We start from the raw sequence: 22090 nt of genomic DNA on the forward strand, positions 1-22090 counted from the left end.
CAAGGTCAGCCTAGGCAACTTAGTGAGGCCCTCTCTCAAAATAAAACAAAAAGAACTGCAGGTGTAGCTCAGTGGTAGAGCAGCCCTGAGTTCAATCTCCAGTACCCATACACACATACAACACACAAAAAATCAATATGTAATTCACATGCCATGAAATTCATCATTTTAAAGGGTATAATTTAGTAATTTTTCATATATTCACAGTTATATACCTTTGTATAACCACTAACACTAATTCCATATTTTTATGACTCAAAGGAACAATGTACCCATTAACAGTCAATCTTCACCCCCTATTCTTTATTCTCTACAAATCACTTCTCTCCTTTTTGTCTCTATGGATTTTAGATTTAATTCACATACAACATATCACCAAATTAAAGTATACTCAATGGTTTTCAGTATATTCACGTATATGTGTGACCACCACTACAGTCAATTTTATAACTTTTTTTTACCTCAAAAAGTAAAACTCTTAACTCGAGCTGGGCATGGCGATGCATACCTGTAATACCAGCAATTTGGGAGGCTAAGGCAGGAGGATTGAAAGTGTGAGACTAGCCTCAGCAACTTTGTGAGACTTTAAGCAACTGTCTCAAAAAAAAAAAAAAAAGGCTGAAGATGTACTCAGTGATAAAGCACTTCTGGGTTCACTCAATTCCCAGTACCCCCCAAAAAAGTAACTCAACTCCAGTGATCACTGCCCTATCCATCTTCTTCCTATCCCTTCGCCAGCCCTGGGCAACCATTAATCTACTTCCTGTCTCTCCACACTTCCCTGTTCTGAGTATTTATGAAGGAAACTTATAATATGTGGCCTTTTGTGACTGGTTTAGCATATTTGCAAGGTATAATTATCGGCCTGCTATCTATCCCATCTGTTCACTTGTAATCTTTTTCTTTGCTTTCTTCCATGTAAAAATGTGTCTTAATATTATTTTTTTCCCTCTCACATCTTGGTAGTTGTATGGGTTTTTTGTTTGTTTGTTTTATGGTGCTGGGGATTGAGACCAACACCTTGTGCTTGCTAGGCAAGTGCTCTGTCACTCATATGCCCAGACATATGCTCTTTTCCTTCAGTGGCTACCAAAGAAAGCATGACATACACCCATCTATAGAGTGTTTCATTTCAGTTATTATCATTTTCAATTCTAGAAATACCTAATTTTGTCATAGTTTTCAATTCTATGTTAAAATTCTTAATGTTTTCTTTTGAAGATATTAAGTATGTTATCTTTATTTTTATTTCCTTTTTGAGATGGCGGGGGGGTCTCATTATTTTGCAAGACTAGACTTAAACTTGCAGTCCTCCTGTCTTAGCCTTCCAAGTAGCTAGGATTACAGATGTGCTCCATTGGATCAGACTTATAAATATGTCTGATCAATTATCTGAATCCTCTGTGGGTCAGAACTGCCTATTTATTATTTTTCTTGGGTTTTGGTATCCCTTTATTTTCTCTACTTATGTTCCAGTTATTATCTACCAACTGCCAGAAGTAATCTGATTAGCAGGAATAATATGATGCCTAAAATGATGGAACGTTCTCACAGAAGATATACCTGCTCCTGGTACGTGGGATGTATTTGCTTCTATTAGTTAAACTATCAGAGTCACCTTAACCTATATTTGGGGAATGAAATGAGTCATAATTGGTTTACCAATAGTTTTTCTAGTTCTTCTTTAATCCTAGTAAAATTTTGGATTCACAGCCCAGAAAGTGGGAATGTACTCAGTGTGTTCCTTTTTTTCTTTTGGCGGGGGACAGAGGTCGAGCTCTAGGAATTGAATCCAGGGGCACTTTATCACTGAGCTATATTCCCAGTCATTTTTTATTTTGAGACAGGTCTCACTAAGGTTGCTTAGAGCCTTGCTAAATTTTTAGGCTCATCTCCAACTTGTGATCCTCCTGCTTCAGTCTCCCAGGATTACAAGTGTGTATCACGGTTCCCAGGAGTGTTTCTTTTTAAAAACTGAATGCCACACACAACCTTCCTCCCACCCTCCCAGGTACTGGAGACTGAACCCAAGGGCACTCTACCACTGAGCTACATCCCCAGCCCTTTTTATTTTTTTATTTTAAGACAGGGTCTCATTAAGTTGCTGACTCCTACCTTAGCTTCCAAGTAGCTGGTATTACAGGCATGCACCACCATGCCCAGCTTCAAACACAATATTTTAATAGAAAAAATAATACAGGGACTGGGGATGTAGCTCAGTGGTAGGAAGGTTGCCTAGTATGCATGAGGTCCTGAGTTTGATCCCCAGCACTGCAAAAATAAGTACATAAAAATAAAAGCAAAGAAATAAATCTTAATACATACAGTGTGGGGTGTTGAATAATGTTTTTCCTACAGAGAAGATTTAGGTTTGTTTCTTCCAGATGCCAGGGGTATTAGCATTCTGACAAACTGAGGAACACCAGTGTGCTGGATCATCCTATCCACTCAAAGGTGAGTTACACTTTACTATACAAGTCTATATGCCTCTCATTCACCATTATTCCTAGGGTGCAGCCCTTCAGGACCCCAAACAAAAATGATGTTGGTTCTCTAGTTCCATCCCACCCTTACTGGGTCCAAGAGGCTAACCACCTTCTCCCTAGAACACTGCTGGACTGACAAAAGGACTTCTAAGTAAGTAATTCTTAAATGACAGAAAGGGGGCCTCCATAAAAGCAATAACAATACTGACAAAATGGTCAAATCCAACCTTTTTACAACTGTGGAAACCAAATACAGGCTTGCAACAACCCAAAGAGCACTTACTCAGGAAAACCAGTTAAGTCTGGGTAAGAGCAACAAGCTCTGAGGGTTTTCACTTGCTCCAGCCTTCCCTTTCTGTCAGCTCTGCAGTTGTGACACTTGCAGCCTTGCCCCCAGGGTAACTGTGAAAATCACTCAGCAGTGAGTGGAGGCGGAGAAGAGGTTCAAGGTGTTTGAAGAAATCTCGGTCCAGTCCCCACCTTGTCACTAAGTTAACTAGCAAGGGACTTCAGTGCTGCACACAGTTCAGCTTATCACAATCACAGAGACCAAGATCAATCACAACAGCAATCAATCAATCATGCCCATGTATGGGATATCCAATAAACCTTTGAACACCTAAGGCCCAGGTAAGCACCCTGGTGGCAATTCTCCATGTGTCTTACCATACATTGGCGAGAGGAGACTAATGTGTCCTGACCCTCAGGGAGAGGAACATGAAGTTCCTTCCAAGTACGGTACTTCTCCTGAACTCTTCCTATGTACCTCTTCCCTTAGCTGATTCTCATGTGTATCCTTTTGCTATAATGAACCACAACCACAAGTAAAAGAAACTTTTGGTGAGATCTATGAGTCCTTTCAGTGAATTATCAAAACTGGGCAGGGAAACATGTGAATGTGCAATTGGTCCCAGAAGTGAAAGCAATCCTGGGGACTGTTCTCTTTAACTTTACTGTGTTGGTCCCTCAATTTCTATATCAACAGTGAAATCTCTGAAATAAATATGATAGAAAGAAACATAAAGTTAAGGAAATCAACAAACTAGGATGAAAGAACCATATGAAAATAGGAAATAAAATAAAAATTAGGAAACTTTAATTTAGAAGATAAGGAAAAGCAAGTAGAAACAGATGAGAAGAAGTAAATAGAAAATAATTTCATGGAACTATAGGCTTATTTCCAGATTGAAAGGATTCAACAAATACTCAGAACTACAATGAAAGTTGTAGGTAAAATATATTTTTAGATATCTAACTCTCAAAATGTTGTCAATAAGGTACTGAGTCATTCAAAAACAACAAAATAAATAATGAAGTAACCAGAAAGATAAAGGCATCCAGCCACGCACCAGGCACACACTTGTAATTCTAGTTACACTGGAGGCTGAGGCAAAGGATCTCAAATTTAAGGCCAGCCTAGGCAACTTGGTGAGACCCTGACTTAAAATAAAAAATAAAAATGACTGGGGATGCAGCTCCGTGGTAGAACACCCTGAGTTCAATCTTCACAAGGAAAAAAAAAAAGACACTCAACACAGAAGAGAGACAAAAGTAAGTCCCCGGATGGTGAAGGAACTTGAAAGTCAATAGGTAAACATGGGGTATAGTATCTAGTATCCTGCTAAAAGATAAAACATAAAGAGTTCTAAGAAGAAGCTCTCCATGAAAACAAGGGTATTATATAGAGTAACAGGTGTGTTTAAAGTTAATAGGAAAAGTTTAAAATTGTTTGAGGGAAGAATAAATGATGAATATACAGAAATTGAAAAAGGAAAACAAGGCAATCACTTATTCAGGAAAAAACCAAAATGTTTTAAAGAAAGAAATCATAGTCAAAATACATTATGTGATGGCTGTTAATACTATTATGTACACTAAAATATGACTTAACCAGACTGTATAATATAACTATATTGGGAAAATTGAGGTAGGGGAAGGGAACCATGTACCAGTGCCACAAGAGCTCATTTTCCATATCAGAAAAACAACAGCCAAGTCTCAAAAAAAAAAAAAAAAAAAAAAAAAATCTGTTTAGGAGTATGGAGATACATGCAGATAAAAAATAGCTAAGATAGGAGAAAGTTGTTGCCAAGAAGCCAAAAGCACCAATCTAAATGGGGATGGAAACACTTAAGAAGAGAACCACTTCAGAGGTGTTGGAACTTCTGGTCGTTATCATCACTCTTATGGGAAGACAAAACTGGGGAGTCTTCAGGCAGTTGGAACCTTAAAACCTAGGAGTAAATTTGTTTTCAGGCAGCTCAGCTAAGGAATCAGGGGAAACTCTGGGAGAGACAAGATCAAAACAGTTTCAATATAAAGATTTCTGCTAGGTACAGAAAAATGGCAAAAGTGGACGAAAGACTAAGATGATAGTAAAGACTAGAGTCAAATGAAACACTATGATTCAGAGAATACTGACATGACTAGCTTTATTCTAGATTTAGAATAAACAATGATTAATTTCCTCTTTGACCTGGCTCAGTGGGATTTAATAAATATTAAAGTCTATAATTCAGAAAAAGAAACAAAAATCAAAACAGTTATTTGACTTAGAATAGAGCTGTGTCACTAGAAATCCAATGTAATTCTCCTAGAACAGTGTCAGTTGTGTGCAAGGCCCTGAAATGATAGAAAAGTAATTAAGATATTATGGCAGATTGTTCTTTCCAGAAATAGCCACAGCAGTATCTCTAGTTGCACATATTCTTCCAGAACCTTGCCATCCCTCAAGTAAGAGGTAGAATCTATTTTCCTACCCTTGAACCTGGGCAGGACTTTGTGACTAACTCAGCACTCAGAATGCAGCAGAAGTGCTACTGTGTGACTGCCACAGCTGAGGCATAAAAGGCAGCTTGACCCCCATCTGGTTCTCTCCATCTCATGAAATGTCAGTGCTCTGAATTCATCCACCATACAGACAGGAAGGCCAAACGACCACGTGGAAAGACCACATCACAAGACCCATGTGGGGAAAAAACTGAAGCCCATTGTTCCTGACCATGAATACCATATGTCCTTGTCCTTGTTCTATGGCACGAAGTTTTAGGGTAACCTGTTACCTTGTTGCATGCCACAAAGTTCTAGGGTGATGTGTTACACAGGCAACAATAGCCAAATAGTACTCAAAGTAAAAACCAATCAGAGTGGAAAGTAAGCATACAAATAACTAAGTTAGCAGGATCTGATAACTACTACACAAAATACAAACTAAGGGCCTTGGGAGAGAAACATGAATAATTCTTACTAAAAGATAAGAGCAGAGAGGGAGTGAGAGAAAATGGGAAAGGTTTAATAGGTAATATTTGAGCTAGGTCCTCCAAGACAGAACTCTGAAGGAAAACAATAACAAGAAAAAGAAAGGAATGACAGAACATGGTGACAAAGTAGCATATCATACAGACCTTAGAGACAAAAATTCATCATCTCTAACACATCAACAGTATCAAACTATTTGTAGGACACTGTAGGAAACATTATTCTATAAGGAGACAAAGTGGAGTTTGGGAAGCTGACTTAAACTTCTTGCTGTTTAACCTGTATGCAAAGGGCTAGCACCCACCCTAAGACTGAAAGGCACTTATCAGTGTTTCCTTTGATGTACAGGCCAAGAAAAAAATCAGTACTTTGCTTGCTCACTGTCCCAGACCCAATATCAGCTTAATGACAGCAATTCTCCATGGTTAGCATTCTTTGGAGTTCTAGGAGTAACATAAGAAAGCTTTTGTCGTAAACCAAAATGAAAAGACTCAGAGCCTAATGATAGTCATAAAAAGCTGGGTAAATTTATAAGCTGCTTTAATTGCTGAAATTTACCCCCAATTTCCCTGATAAGGGCATGAAAATTGTGTCCGCAGGCATCAGGCGGACAGCTAGGGAAATAATTATTACTTACCCAACCAAATTGAAGCATTTGGCTCTCTGAGCTGCTTGTTCTGTCAACAATGATTCTTTTAGAGACTCACCTTTGATGTGGGATCTCTCCTACTACATCAGACTTTCTGTTCAAGTATTCAGAGACGTAGTCCTTAAAAACCCAGAAACCTTAGGATTTCTATTCTCCTCACCTCATAAAACTTCTTCAGGGAGCCCACCAGGCACAGCTTCAGGCTGTCCACAATCTCCTGATGAGGCATCTGGAACACCACTCGAGAATACCACTTAGTAAGGGTGCTGGAATGGGTGGGTAGGCAGGGAGAGACAGAGAGAGGGGACAGTGAACAGACACTCACACGAAGACGTGGTCTACATGTCACACACACAGCTTTCTCTCTGAATTAGATCAACAAGTATCTAGTTATATGTATCTTGCATTTATGTTATATGCAAGAACATGGAGGATATAGGAGAATATATTTAAGCCACATACAACATCAAAACATAAAATTCTTGGGGCTGGGGTTGTGGCTCAGTGATAGAGTGCTTGCCTAGCACATGTGAGGCACTGAGTTCAATCCTCAGCATCACATTTTTTTTTTTTTAAAAAGCAATAAAGTGTATTCATCTACAACAAAAAAAAATGTTTTAAAAAATATATAAAATTCTCAGTATTTGCTACAAAACTACTTCCAAGAAGGGGGAAAAAAAAAACAACTGACAACCTCATAGCCACCAACAGAGAATTATTTAAATAAATAGTGACACAGCATACAATAAATTCTGTGCAGCAGCTAAAAAGAACTCGTTGAGATATATTTGTATTGATGCAGGAAAATACTCAAAATATACACTTTAAGTGAAAAAACACACTGAGGAATAACATGCACAGTAATATCCTATTTGTATAAATAAACAGACGTGAGTGTATACATATCATGTATAAACAGTCACATGCCACGTAATATTATTGCAGTCAAGGACAAATTGCATATATGACAGTGGGCCCATGAAATGACATTGCCAAGTGATATTGTGGACAACTTAATTTGTGTAAGTATGCTATGATGTTCACATAAGCAACATACGACTATGTATATACATGTGTGTGCACGTATGTGTATCACATATACGTTAATGTATGCATGCACAAAATAGAATCTGAAAGCATACATACATCAAACCTAGGTGGAGGCTGATAAAAGATGGAGCATCAGGAAGTTTCATTTTCTCAATTTCTGCAGATACTGGAATGAGCATACCAACAAAAAAACCACCACCGCATTTACTGGGGAGCCAACAACAAGGACAGCCTGCACCCTCACAGGAGGGTGTGCTGCAGTGGGCAGCAAGTCTGATAAAGGGGCTGCATAAATAAATGCCACAGGAAGGCAGAGGAGGGAGGAGGTTATGGTTCTTCATATTACGATACTCAGGACTCCAAAATGAGATGACCAAATATAACAACCAGGAGTAGTACTTACAGATTGATGCTTGCAACAAAGCCAACCACAGAGCGCATGCCTCTGCTGGGGTCGTGGTAAACATCCATCCCGATCACCATTAACTGTTTCTAGTTTAGAAAACAAAAACAAAAAGCAAAACCAAAATCCAAGCTATCCACTGCTCCATCTTTAATTATTATCTGAGTCCCAAAACAACCTCTCCCTAGGTTTGCAAATGAAAACAAGTTCTGGGAAAAAAAGATAAAGACTGCCACAATTTAACATGTTCTTTTTTTCTTTTCTTTTCAGCAAGCAAGCAGCAGGTTTATTGCAAAATCAACAAAAACAGACTTCTCTGAAGAGAAGGGGCTCCAGAGCTGAGCATTCCAACTCAATATTTTCTAAGCACAACAAAGAAAGTCAGGGATCTAGCCCAAGGATGGCAAACTTTGCTATGAAAGGACTAAAGAAAAAAATATCTTAGGCTTGGTGAACCACATTGTCTCAGCAGGAACTGCTCAATTATTTCTTTACAACAGACAAGAAGTCTCAGACAGCAGCAAAGCCATGCAGCTATATTCCACTGAAACCATTTTTAATGACACTGAAAAGTGAATTTCATATAATTTTCAAGTATCGTAAAATATTTATATATTTTTTTCACCATTTAAAAATGTAAAAACCATTCTTAGCTCATGGACTGGTCAAAACGAGGCAGTGAACCATTCAGACTCCTGAGTAGCACTGAGAACAGAAAGGACAACCAGAAAACTAGGAAAAGAGCTGGATAGCATTCTGTGGAAAGTTGAACCAAGTGAAGACTCCTCAGCAGCACTCACCAGAGGAATATCCACTCCCCAGAGTTCACCACCCAATTTACAGTTAATCTGAAGTAAAATTTTCTGAGCCACACTGCGAAGCCTGGTGGGTTGACCAATGGTCCGGACATTGATGACCTATAATAACAAGACCAAAAAATATAGGAAAGGCAGGACATCATCAAATTCTCATAAATATGAATCATTCTCAAGTAAACACAATTGCTCTTTTGCTCCAGAACCCTGAGAATCCCAAACTCCACAATGCTCAAGTCCAATACATGCAATGGCACAGGATGTGTACCTAAACTGCACACATCCTCCAGTGCACTTTAAATCATCTTTAGATGATTTACAATGATACAATGTAACTGCCATATAAATACAATGTAATCATCATGTAAATAGTTGTTACAGCTTATTGTTTAGGGAATAAGCACAAGGAAAAAAGGTGTACATTTTTGGTACAGATGTAACTTTTCTAAGTATTTTCAATCCATGGTGGGTTGAATCCACTGATGCAAAGACCACAGATATGAAGACTGACTACACTACACTGAAGAAATTTAAGTTAGCACACAGTATGTTTGGTATTAATAATTCTAATTCTAGTGTCTCTAGGCATATGTACACATACATGAAAACGCACACATTAACACAACAAAAAACCCTAACAAATGAAAACTTTCAAGAGCACCTGGTGCAGAGTGGAACTTTTTTTTGGGGGGCGGGTGGGAGGATGTTACTGGGGGTTGAATCCAGAGCTGCTTAACCACTGAGCTATACCCCTGGCTCTTTATTTTTTATTTTAAGACAGAGTCTGGCTAAGTTGCTGAGGTTGGCCTCAAACTTGCAATCCTCCTGCCTCAGTTTCCAGAACTGCTGGGATTACAGGTGTGCACCACCATGCTGGCTCATAGTAGAACCTTTTTAACCCCCGCTAGGAAAAACAGGTTTCTCCTCTCAGAGTGAAGCCTCCACTCTTAGAACCGAGCTGGAAGTTGTCCTTTTGAAGAGCTACCTGCTCCTTGCCAGGTTACTATAAACAGGGGACCCTCTTAACACAAGGTTCCAAGCATCATGGCTTCCGATAGCTCTTGTGGTCTTTTTGAACACAGGTACCCATTTTCCCAAACCCTGGGGGAGGCTGGGGCAGCTGCCTTGCCTCTACTTCACTCTACTCACCTGTGAGGGCACCGGGGATTGCACACAGCACAGCTTCTTGATGGCCCCATAGAGATCATCACGTGTGCCCGTAATGATGCAAACAACCATTTGTATCTTCCCCTTGAAAAGATAAAGCACGAAGGAGTCAGGTTCCCAAATTCTCTAGGAAATTCCATGGGACTGGGTTTGCAAAGCCATAGGACGTTCAGGATGGACAAAGAACTGAAAGCCAGTGGACATTCCAACCAGAAAAAGGCCTTGAATCTGAATCAGCATTCGCTGGGCTCAGGACTGCTCTGCATGGGTGGGTATCTAGATATTTAATATCTAGAGCCAGTCCTGATCACCAAAGATTTATCTACTCCTATAATATGGTTGACCACTCTGAGGAAACATGAAATGCAATACTATAAAAAAGGGTTCAGAGTCAAATGCAGAGGGAATGAAGTTATTCCCAAATCCACAGTAGCTACTCCTCACTCTCTGGTTAGGGAGAGAAACATGGCCAATAGCATCCCTCTTGTCAGTATCTTCTGTCCCTCACTACTTCAGAGAGCCAAAGCTGAAATACAGGATCTTCCAAAGTGTTCAACACTCAAGAGAAACAAGGTTGCCAACGCCCTATGTTAGACACTGCTATACATCCAAATCAGTGGAACACTGCTCCTGATCAAGACTGCTATCTCGGTGTGGTGCATGCCTGTAAACCCAGCAACTCAAGAGGCTGAGGCAGGAAGATCACAAGTTTGGGGCCAGCCTCAGCAACTTAGTAAGACTTTGTCTCAAAATAAAAAGTAAAAAAAGGACTGGGGATGTGGCTTAAGGTGGAGTGTCCCTGGGTTCAGTCGCTAGTACAAAACAAAAGGAAACAAAACAAAACAAAACAAAATCCACACTGCTGTTAAAACAGAGGACAATGTAAACCAAGTGAGGATGCACACTGGGAGCCAATGGGCTGGGCACAGCAAACTGATGTGTTTGTTTGTTTAGTCCCTACTGCAATTTATAAGTTTTTTTTTTTTTTTTTTTTTTTCAATTTAAGCATAGGGAGGTGCATATATATGCAAATCTTGAATTCTAACTTACACTGAAAAATGAGTAATGGATCAATTTGGCAATAGTGAGCTTGTATTCCAGTCACAGGGATTACCCTCTTTAGTTTATTACAAGTCCCTCCTAGCCCTCTTCACTCACTGATGTTCTTATGTTGTCCCTGTACACATCTGATCCACTGTGATCTCTCACACAGAGAATAATAAAACAGAATGCCCTACAGATGAAAAAAGGGACAGTAAGACCCACATGAGGTACAGGTGGGAAACATTATGAATGGAACTCATGTCCACACACCTGAAAACTGTTGGCTGTGTGCTCTCACACAAGAAACGGGAGAAGTTCTGAAATGGGAAGTTGACATACCGAACTGGGCTGGTCCTTTGAAAGCAGAGCAGAACTAATCACTGACCATGCCTGAGGAAGGCCATGGCAGACTATGACATGCATGGGAAGCTGGGAGGAAATTATGAAGGGAACACCCAAGAGAGGACATGAAAGCTGGGAGCCCTACCACACATGTGTAGCCCCAGCTACTCAGGAGACTGAGGTGGGAGGATAACTCGAGCCAAGGAGTTTGAGGTCAGCCTGGGCAACATAGTGAGACCCCATCTCAAAAGCAGAGAGAGAGAGATCATGAGACTGTGACCTATAGATGACTCACCAAGAGAGGTGGGTCACAAAGAGAAAGTTGGGATGTCAAGATAATCAAATTCTAGGACTGATCTCATCAGAATAATTCAACTCACCAGAGTCTTCGATTCAAGGGTTAATTACTTCCAAAAACCTTTCTCCTGCCTTTGTCCTCTCCCTAGTCTTCTTCCTGTGTTTTATTTACAAACAGATTAAGAACAGGAAGATCTGAACAGCTGAGTTGTGAGTGCCATGACCTGTTCAACTCTGGGGTTCCAGACAAGTTATCAGAACTCAGTCAATGGGCCATCGGCCAAGTTCATCACCAGAGCAATTTGAATATTGAGCCAGACCAGACAGTGACAGCTCAGTACTGAATCGTGAAAGATGGCACCTGGCCCAAGTAGTTGTTTTCTGAGCACAACATGTCCTATAGATAATGAACTGAAGTCAAGTCAGCTATTCTCCTAGCCAAGTACGTGAGAAAAAGAACACTAGAGTGACTGAGGGTGCCAACACAGAATGAGAGACACAAAAATAACCAAAGGGCATTGAGAATACTTCCTCAGTTCAGTATTTGGTGTGCAACTCAGAGGTTCCTTGACATCATCAACAGCAGACTGATAATCAAGCACTGAAAATTGGGTATTTAAGTATTTTAAAACAGAGATCCCATACATTTACTCAAATTAAGTTAATTTATTACCTCAACTCCCAGCATGGACTGAATGGTTCTGATATAGGTCTCTATTCGATCATCCTTCAGTTCGACCCAGGCCGGTGGGCTCATGCGCATGCCAATGGGGCCAGCTATCTTTTCTAACATGTTAACCAGTTCTCTGGCCTGATCAATTGCTCTCTTTGGGTAAAAGAGCGCCCAGAAATGCATGGGGATCTAGGAACAATCACAAGCTATTTTTAGTGTTTCTCAAAACTTAAAACTTACCAAACTCACACTCATGAGATTTTATTTTAGAGAATAAATTACTTTTACTCACCATGCTTAAGTCCTGTCTCGTCTAATGCCTACTATCCACATGAATGTATAAGTAAACTATGACATAGTCTCACAATGGAATACTATCCAGAAGATGTACAACCACAGTAAGGGGAAACTTATGAATACAAGATTGAAAAAAAGCCAGATATAAAAGAATATACACTCCTTGATTCCATGTACATATGAAGTACAGAAAACCCCAGCTTGAATTGTACTTATGCTGTGACCATAACAGGACAGTGGTTATCGTGAATGTTTGTGGAGGAGTCAGGGTAGACTAACTAGGAACATGGAGGGGGGGCTTCTAGGGCCTGGAAATATCTGTTTCTTAACCCTTGGTGTTGATTACACACCAATTTCTATTTAATTTGTAGAAATTCATCAAGTAATATACTTGTAAATGTGCTGCTTCTTTAAATATATTTCAATTAAAAGTTTCAAAAAGTTTTTAAATAGTTATATTTTATACATGGCCACCAAGACCAGGTTGGTCAAAAATACTTATAAATAGTTATATACTACTTTGTTATTTGATACAAATAGCTAATATGCCAGTTGCTTTGGTGGGGTACTGTTTGGACTTCTTTCAAGGATAAAAACATCTTCCAGGAACCCTCAGTGAAAAAAAGGTAGAAAGAAGAAACAAGGCACTAGATGAATCACTGTTGCAACGATTTCCTTCTCTGCTTCCCTATAACAACTCCTCCACTGCTTTGTTTGAAGAACCCTTGTTTAATAGGGAATTTAGAATGGAATTCAGTGGTACTTACTCTAAAAAAAGAGGATAGTAGGCCATTTCTGTTTCTTAATTTCTGTACCCTAGAAATAATGGCTCTCTCTTTATCCCCTTAAAAATCACTTACAGTCAAGATGGAAAGGTCTCTGGTTACTTCCTTAATCCAGTTTAGATCCTGAGATGTGATAAATGAAGTATTTCTTAAGTTAATTCTTTCCATTGGTAGAACACGTCCTTCAATCTAAACAGAAAATAAAGTATCTGTGACACAAACCATCTACAAACACTACTTAGGAAAACACCTAGTCATCTTCACCTTATAGATCTGCCCTGTTACAACTTTTGAGAATGGCAGAAAAATGAAACTTCTATCAGCACAATCCATGTCAATCAAAACCTGGACGTATGTGGGTAAAATGCTTATGAGTACTGTTCTTTCATGGTATCCCAAGAAAGGAAATGAAAATATTATCTCCTAAGAACCAGTGATTAGAGAAATACAGTACGAAGTATTTCATGGGAAGCTTTGAAAAGAGCAAATTAAAGACAAAATTTCTTAAGACAACACCCTTATCCTATTTAATTAAAAAACATTTTTTTTTTTTCAGTGCTGGGGATGGAATCCATGGTAGGCAAGTGCTCTACCACTGAGTTACATCTCCAGTCCCTATTTAATTTTTTTAACTCAATCATTATCCTCATTTTAAAGATAAGGAAACAAAGAGATGCAAAGCAACTTGATCAAAGCAACCAAGGTGACAGGGAGTAGAGCAACTCAGGCAAACTCAGGTGGAAAAAGCCACCAGAAAATCAGAGTACACAAGCTAGAGACCTCTTAGGTTTACAGAAGGAATAACAGTGGCATATTTAAGGAAACACACGTTAATTATTGAGAAGGAAAAAAAAAAAAACTTGGAGAATAAAAAAAAATAACAACAAAAAGGAAATGGAAAGACGTGTAGAACTTTAAGAATAATTTGGGTTGGAAGTTGTAAGTGAATACTCACTCTTCTTGCTATCTACCCCAGAAATTATTAACTTAGATCCCTGGGAAATACAGAGGGAAAAAAATCTGTAAATAATACTAGCAAATTAAGTCAAGAAAATTAAAGGACCATGGGATGGAAAAATAGGTATGAGAATAAAGCAATGAAGTTGGTAAGGAGGCTGTCAGTGGGCCTCACAGGTCTCCAGAACCTTGGCAGATTCTGTCCCTGCACCTTGACATCTCCTGGTTTACCTTGTGTACATCCTTTTGTAGACAGAGGCCCCAACGCGTCAGTTCATTGTTGGCCGTCTCATTCTTTGAAATTCTCTGTAGTAAGCATTCTAAAGCATTATGGTGCTGTTTGGGGCTCAGGTTGATCTGCTGGGTCAAATCCTAAATAGAATTAAAGTGGAAATAATAAGTTAAGGTGCTGGGCTGGGTGAAGAGCAGGGGAAGCACATTTGTCTAACATGTACAAGGCCCTGGGTTCGACCCCCAGCAGTGCCACAAATAAAGTATTAATTTATCCTATATGAAGTTAGATATATAAATCCAAATGTGTGTGAAATATTTCCATAAACCTCTTTCCTACTGGGTCAGCAGAAACTTTCAAATATTGTGAAGGACTTTTGCAAATCTCAGAAATGTGAGTAAGGTATATATTAAAACTTGAATAATAAAAGGAAGAATTTTAAAGGTTACTGGCTCTTCCTTATGATATCTAAATCTTCTCTTCTTCAAAGCATGTTCTAAATTTAAAACTCCAAATAGTCTATGAAAAAAGACTCTAGCAAAAAGGGCTTGAGAACACCTATTTAAAATTTGAGAAAAGTCAAAAAATATCATCTGCTAGCATTCAGCCACACACAACAAAAGAGCAAGCCATATTCAGTCTTACACTCTGTCATACTATACTGGCCATCTGATGTCAGCACGAGGCACTTTTTGCCCAGAACTTGCCACAGTGTTGACCCATATAGGTGCCTGCTAAATATTTTTATTGAGTAATATCTAACAAGTGTACATAAAGGTTCTGAATCACATGAGTTCTTTATTTGTTCTTCTTGGACTAATGAGTTGTATAGCTGCTGTTGAGAATAGCAACTATGGGGCTATCTAGATAGCTCTGGGATCATAAAGTCATCAGGCAATTGGGAGTTGTAAGGAAGGGGCCTTGACCTACATAATCAAAGCTGAAGTAGCAGAAGGTAAACAGGAACGAAAGAAATCTCTCACAGCAATTTTCAGCTTCACCCCAAGATCTTTAGGATATTACTAAAAATTCGACATGGCATATAAGTCTGGGACAAAAAAGGAAAGCAAGACAACACAGTAGATCAAGCATGGACCCTAGAGTGGCAGGCAGTGGGTGGAGGTTTGGCCAAACACCACCTGGGAGGGGAACTGCCCCACCTCTGCTTCTCAGCTAGTTCTAGCTAGTTCACAGTCCCAGTGCCTCTCAGCTCTGTAAAACAAATGTCTATCCTTATCTTCTCACTGACTTTTTGCTTGTCTCTTCCATACCTTCAAACAACCTGAAGGCTTATAGACATGCTATAATCATTTAGTGCTCTTCAAGAGCCTCATGTGCAGTTACACAACCAGTTACCCATCATCCATCTCTTTAGTCAGGATGGAGACAGGACTGTTTAACTTTGAAATCCAGTCCCTTTGCTATCTAATGACCTTCACAGGGAAGCTGTGACATGCTTTTCCAGATCATGTGGAGGAAGAGGCACAGATTCTGTTTCAGAGAGAGGAGTCTGAAAGAAAGGGCTTGCTCAGGTGTCACAAGCCACAGTGAGAGCCAGAACCTGGTCCAATTCTAACTCAAACTGCTGTCCCAGATGACCACTCAATGCAGGGGTTGACCCCATGGAAACAGCAGGATTCCAACCTTCATGGCTCTGAAGTCCTTCTTCATCTTCTCCGGGATCCCAGTCATGAAGGAAAGCTCAGGCAGCAGCAGGATTTCGCCCTTTAGCAGCTGTGGAGAGAGAATGGAGAGGGAGAGCAAGCAGTGAAGGAGGAGGGCAACACCCCGGCCTAAGGCAGCATGCCAGGCCACAACTTGCAGTGAAGAGCACAACCATGTCACCCACTGTCCTTTCAGTCACAACACAAACAGCCTGCTATAGTAGGTAAAGCGAAAAATAATAAAACTGTCAAAAAGAGAGGGAAAACTAGAAAAACAAAACATAATTCTGCCTGGCCTCAAGACAACGTTAACACAACCCATCAAGCTGTGGCCTCTCTTTCCTTTCATCCTGATCCTCCCACTTAAGGCAGGAGTCAGGTGACAGGACACTCTCCTTCCCTCTTAAATGTACCTTCCCTAATGGATCCAGAGGTTTTAATGTCCATGCACAGGACATTCTCCTTATTCCTTTTACCTAAATAGTTCATGTGGACATTTAGCTCCTCCTTGTGGGGACTTCAAAAGTAAATTCTACCAGTGTGATGTGGCAACTCTTGCCAGGTGAGACAAAAGCCTTGCCCAGCTTCCCACCACACTGTAATCAGCATTCTACAGCTCCCTGGGGGCCTGAGGAATGACACAGCAGCCACCTTGCACTGGAAGTTGTAAGCTAGGCAACCCACTCACCGTTCCACGGTTATTCTGTCTCTCGCTGGGCCTGTGAATCAGCAGTGGCTGGTCCTCTTCCTTAATTGTGATCCCATAGTTTTTGCTAGAGCAAGGACGAGGCAGGGAAACTTTCAGAAGTGGCATCACTACTCTAACAGCAACACACACTCAGCCTCTGCCTCTTACCAGGATTGAGGCTTATAATTCACATAACACTCTTGTCCAGGATCCATCGGAAAAGGATAATGGAAAAAGCAGGCTTGAGTCACAATGCAATTAAAGAGGAGAACTAAGGCTAAATGTCCAAGAGAGAATATGTGAACAACTTCCTCAGGCTAATGGGCTCAAGCAATTCTTTAGGTGAAAAGAGTTGAATGATTAATGACTGGAATTTAATGTCTCCAACCAGACTAAAATTCTAACAAAACCAGTTAAGGAAAATACAATTCAAAGCCCAGAGATTAATTTATGTAGTAATTTCTCAAAGTACTAAAAGAGTAGAAACTGTCAGTGTAGCACATTCAGGTCAACCCCACAAACAAGCTTGCTGGATCTGAGGTACACTACCAATCCCATTATTTTAATAATGAAGTTGCATGCTATTATGGAGCTCGATATCCTCCACTTCCCACACCACCCTTAGGCCAAATCCAGTCTCTTCTTTCTACCTGTAGTATTCCAGGAATGTGACCTCCTTCCCATCGGACATTGTGAAGCTATCTTTTGGAGTCTTATTCCAATCTACATCATCAATACGATAGGTCCGATTATTGTATCGGGTGATAACGATATTGCCAACCAGAAGTTTACTGCACTCGTCTTGGAAGTTTTCCTTGCTCTGCTGATACATGGCATGCCTTTGGAAAGAGACAAGAGACTTTTGGATCACATTTGCACACACAGGGTAACATGAAAGGAACAAGGGACACAAATAAGTAATTTAGGGGCCTAGGGGTCTCATCACAGCTCTCTAACACCAGAGGGTTCCAGTTGTGTCTTTAAGTGAGGGAGGGACTCTTGCCTCTTTCCTTTTTAACATTAACACACACACACACACACACACACACACACACACAAAAATCAACAGAAATAATGAAAAGATAAAAATCATATTAAAAGCAGCAATAACAAATTAAAATTCACTATATTCTGTAACATAAGGTACTTATATCATGAAACAATTATTTGTATTATTACTAGGATAGAGTCTGCAAACAGCACAAGAAAATCATTCCTTAAGCCATACATGCCCTTTCCTAGCTGAAGAAAGAAATTACTACACAGTACTTATCACCAGGCAGGCACTGGTAATGGCACTAAAGATCCAGAGATGAGCTGGGCATGGTGGCACACACCTGTAATCCCAGCAGCTCAGGAGGTGAAGGCAGGAGGCTCATGAGTTCAAAGCCAGCCTCAGCAATTTAGCAAGGCACTAAACAACTCAGCAAGACCCTGTCACAAAATTAAAAAAAATAAAAAGGGCTGGGGATGAAGCTCAGTGGTTAAGTGTCCGTGGGTTCAAACCCTAGTACAAAAAAAAAAAAAAAAAAAAAAAAAAAAAAAAAAAATTCCAGCGATGAGAAGACCTGAGATAGACAAACTTCCTCTTGAGTAACCTGTATAGCAGGATTGTGACCAAGGCAGCCCAGGAAACTCACAGATACGACATGTAAAGACACCAGAGCAAGATGAGTGATATTTACAGAGGCAGCCCCACAGAGAAGAGAAATGTGCCACACAAATGGCTGGGACAGAGATAAAAGCAACTCTCCAAGCAGAGGAAGGGTGGGGGACAATCAGGGTTTGGGGATGGGGTGGAAGTGGGACTTCACCCTGTGGGTGTATGCTTTAGGAACTACAGTCCCTGCGAGGTTGATCTGGGGGAACCCACAACCAGGAAGTTGAGGCCTCCTGTACTTAAAATCCTTTTACAGATGCTCAGCGTCCATTACCATATCAGGATATACAGAAGCAAACTGAATTTATCTCCTACTTACTGAACCACAGACTCCCCCCCAACCTTTTAATTTTCAATTCAGAATATTTACTACTACTCTGGGTAATGATTATTCTGCAAAACCTGCCTTAAGAAAGCCTGCAATAAATGAAAGACCTCAACACCAATTTGACACAGGAGCCAACTGCCTGGATTCAAAGCTTGAATTGGCTACTTACTAGTTTGTGAGACTCTGAGCAAGTTATTTAATCTCTTTATGCCAGTTATTTAATCCCTTTATTCCTCCTGTGGCATTAGTACAAGCACCTAACTCATGCTGTTGAGAGAACAAAATGACTATAAATACAAAACACTCAGACCTGTGCCTATCATAAATAATAAAACTGAGCGTTGGGCTGGGGAGATAGCTCAGCTGGTAGAGTGCTTGCCTTGCAAGCACAAGGCCCTGAGTTTGATCCCCAGTACTGCAAAAGAACAAAACAAAACAAAACAAAACAAAAAAAAAAAAAAAAAAAAAAACCTGAGTGTTTACAAGTATCATTATTGCTATGAGTACTTAGTGCTTAATACACACCGGATACAGCATGTGTGTGGTGGATGTTTTAAATGAATGAATTATTAGAAAGTTTACAAGTCCCACCTAAATGTATGGCCTTTTTCTGTCAGTCAGTTTGAATACACAGACTGGTAAAGAAGTTCAGAATAGTCATATATAATTAGGAAAGTCAAAAACAACTACTAGTTTAGAAGCCATACTTAAACAATTTTCAAGTTATAATTTATTCTCATAGCCCCATGACAATTTTCTATTTTCTCTTACCAAATCCCTTTCCCTAACTATAGAAAAGAGGTGTTCGATTTGGGAGGAAGATTGTCAAGAAAATGCTAAAATTGGGCTGAAGATTATGGAAACAAGGAATTCAGGCCTGTATCTTGTAATTTCAATATCAAATATTACAGAGTACATAAAAACCAATGACTTTGCACCTATTTTATTTTTAATCTAAAAAAACTAACTGGACTTTTTGGCAAAATGTTATTTGCTTAAATATCTCATGTATTTTTCATTCACTTACACACAAACACACACAAATTTTGAAGAAAAGTATCAAAGCAGACATACTACGGAGTTACTTTGTAATGGGTACAATTTCTATTTGAGATAATGAAAAAGTCCCAGGGATACAGCGTGAGGACAGTGGCCCAGCTTTATGAATGCACTTATTGCCACTAAGCTATCACTTTAGTAGAGAAGTGCTGCTGGCCTTGCACTTCTATTTTTCTTATTTTTGTTTTGGTGCTGGGGATTGAATCAGGACCTTGGGCATGCCAGGCAAGCACTTTACCACTGAGCCGCACCCTCAGCCCTCAGCTATCATTTAAAAATGGCTGAAATGGTAATTTTTGTGCTAAAATAGTAAATGTTATGTATAAAACGTAATTGAAAATTTAAAACAATTTTGAAACACACAGTAGGGCTAGGGGTATGACCAGTATTACAGCACTTGCCTAACATGCATAATGCCCTGAGGTTGAGCCCCAGCACGCACCACCCCCCAACACACACACACACACACACACACACACACACACACACACACACACACACACAAAATCACATTGCAATTTTATTTTGGTTTGGTTTCTTTAACCTCTTACATGGTCCCACCCCCCACAATTCCCTCCCTCCTTCCCTCCTCCTCTCTCTTTTCTCTCTTTCTTTTTGGTACTGGGGAATGAACCAGGGTGCTTAATCACTAAGCCACATCCCCAGCCCTTTTTATTTTTTATTTTGAGACAGGGTCTTGCTAGGTTGTTTAGGCCTTACTAAGTTTCTGAGACTGGCCTTAAACTTGTGATAGTCTTGCCTCAACCTCCCAAATGCTGGGATTATAGGTATGTACTACCACACCTGGCCTCATGCCAGTTTAAAAAAGTTAAAAACCGGTATCATAGGCAAAAACTATTTTTTTCAAAAATGATCAAATGTCATAATATGTGTAACTTGTCAAAAATGCTTTCTAGGTCATGTACTATGATTTGTTTTTCCTGTCTATAGTTGGTAAGTATTAAAATTATAACTGGGTGCAGTTATAATTAAAATTATGAGCTGGGTGCAGTGTGCACGCCTGTAATTCCAGCAAATGAGGAAGCTGAAGAAGAACTGCCTGTTTGAGGCCAGTATAGACAACGTGTCTCAAAATAATATATAAAAAGAAGGGCTGGGGATGCAGCTCAGATACAGAATGTTCCTGGATTAAATCCCCAATACCAAAAACAAAAACAAAAACAAAAACAAAAACACATGATATTTATTAAAGAACACATGAGGTGAAAAAAATTAATGAGAGGGATAAGTATGCAAACATACATTACATCCAGAGGCAGTGAGGTGGTAAATTTACTCTCTAAAAATGGGATATTATTGCAGAACTTTTTATGAATTTTGGCTTCCTGTTTATACAGTTTTTTTTTTTTTTTTTTTTTTTTTTTCCAGTGCTGGGGATTGAACCCAGGGCCTTGTGCTTGTGAGGCAAGCACTCTACCAACTGAGCTATCTCCCCAGCCCCTATTTATACAGTTTTGATCAACAGTACCTATGGTTTTATGTGTATGTTTACTGTGCAGTATGGGGATTGAGCACCGAGCCTCACACATGCTAGGCAAGCATTCTACCACTAAGCTATGCCCTATACTCACTTTTTCCCCGCTGGGCCTAATGAACAAGGCTACTAGCTCCAGATCTCATACAATTTTTTTATTTGTTCTTTTTAGATATACAAGATAGGAGAGTGTATTTTGAAATATTATTTATACATAGAATATAGTTTATTCTAATTAGGATCGCATTCTTTTTTTTTTTTTTTTTTTAGAAAAAGAAGTTTTATTGCTTTGCTAGCAAAGGAGATGATCCCATTCTTGTGGCTGACCATAATGAAGAGTTTCACCGGTGGTGTATTCATATATGAATATGAACATAGGAAAGCTATTTCCTATGTTCATATTTTTAAACATTTTCTATAAAATACATGTAACATTGTAGAAAAATAAATTAAGTATACAAGTTCTTCAAAAATATTAATGATTGCATAATACTATTTCACTAAGCAGAAGGTACCTTAATTTTAACTGGCCTATAACACCTTGAGTAATAGTTCTTTTGTTTCACACAAATAATTCTTCATGACATCTTTTACAAAGATTCTTCCATATTTATAATTGCTTCTTTGAGACCAGTAGAATTACTAGATTAACATGTTAGAACTTTAAAGTTTTTGAGACCCAGGGCCTAATTCTGTATTTATAACAAAATATTGGTATATTTTTAAAATTTCTTACTTTGA

General features: G+C 39.4%; 1 protein-coding gene across 3 annotated transcripts in view; it reads right to left on the minus strand.

Annotated features, from left to right (window-relative positions):
- The window catches only part of PIWIL2 (piwi like RNA-mediated gene silencing 2), a 63804-nt gene that overhangs the window by 11197 nt on the left and 30517 nt on the right, over window positions 1-22090 (minus strand). For all 3 annotated transcript variants that reach the window (XM_079142281.1, XM_079142282.1, XM_079142280.1), the window contains 10 exons: window positions 17458-17646; window positions 16808-16892; window positions 16100-16189; window positions 14455-14595; window positions 13342-13455; window positions 12185-12373; window positions 9811-9912; window positions 8647-8763; window positions 7847-7935; window positions 6554-6659 (listed from right to left, as the gene is read on the minus strand). In XM_079142281.1, coding sequence (XP_078998407.1) covers window positions 6554-6659; window positions 7847-7935; window positions 8647-8763; window positions 9811-9912; window positions 12185-12373; window positions 13342-13455; window positions 14455-14595; window positions 16100-16189; window positions 16808-16892; window positions 17458-17646 — 1222 coding nt within the window. The remainder of the gene's footprint in view (window positions 1-6553; window positions 6660-7846; window positions 7936-8646; window positions 8764-9810; window positions 9913-12184; window positions 12374-13341; window positions 13456-14454; window positions 14596-16099; window positions 16190-16807; window positions 16893-17457; window positions 17647-22090) is intronic.

The sequence above is a fragment of the Sciurus vulgaris genome, assembly GCF_902686455.1.
Source record: "Sciurus vulgaris genome assembly, chromosome: 5".
Lineage (NCBI taxonomy): Eukaryota > Metazoa > Chordata > Mammalia > Rodentia > Sciuridae > Sciurus > Sciurus vulgaris.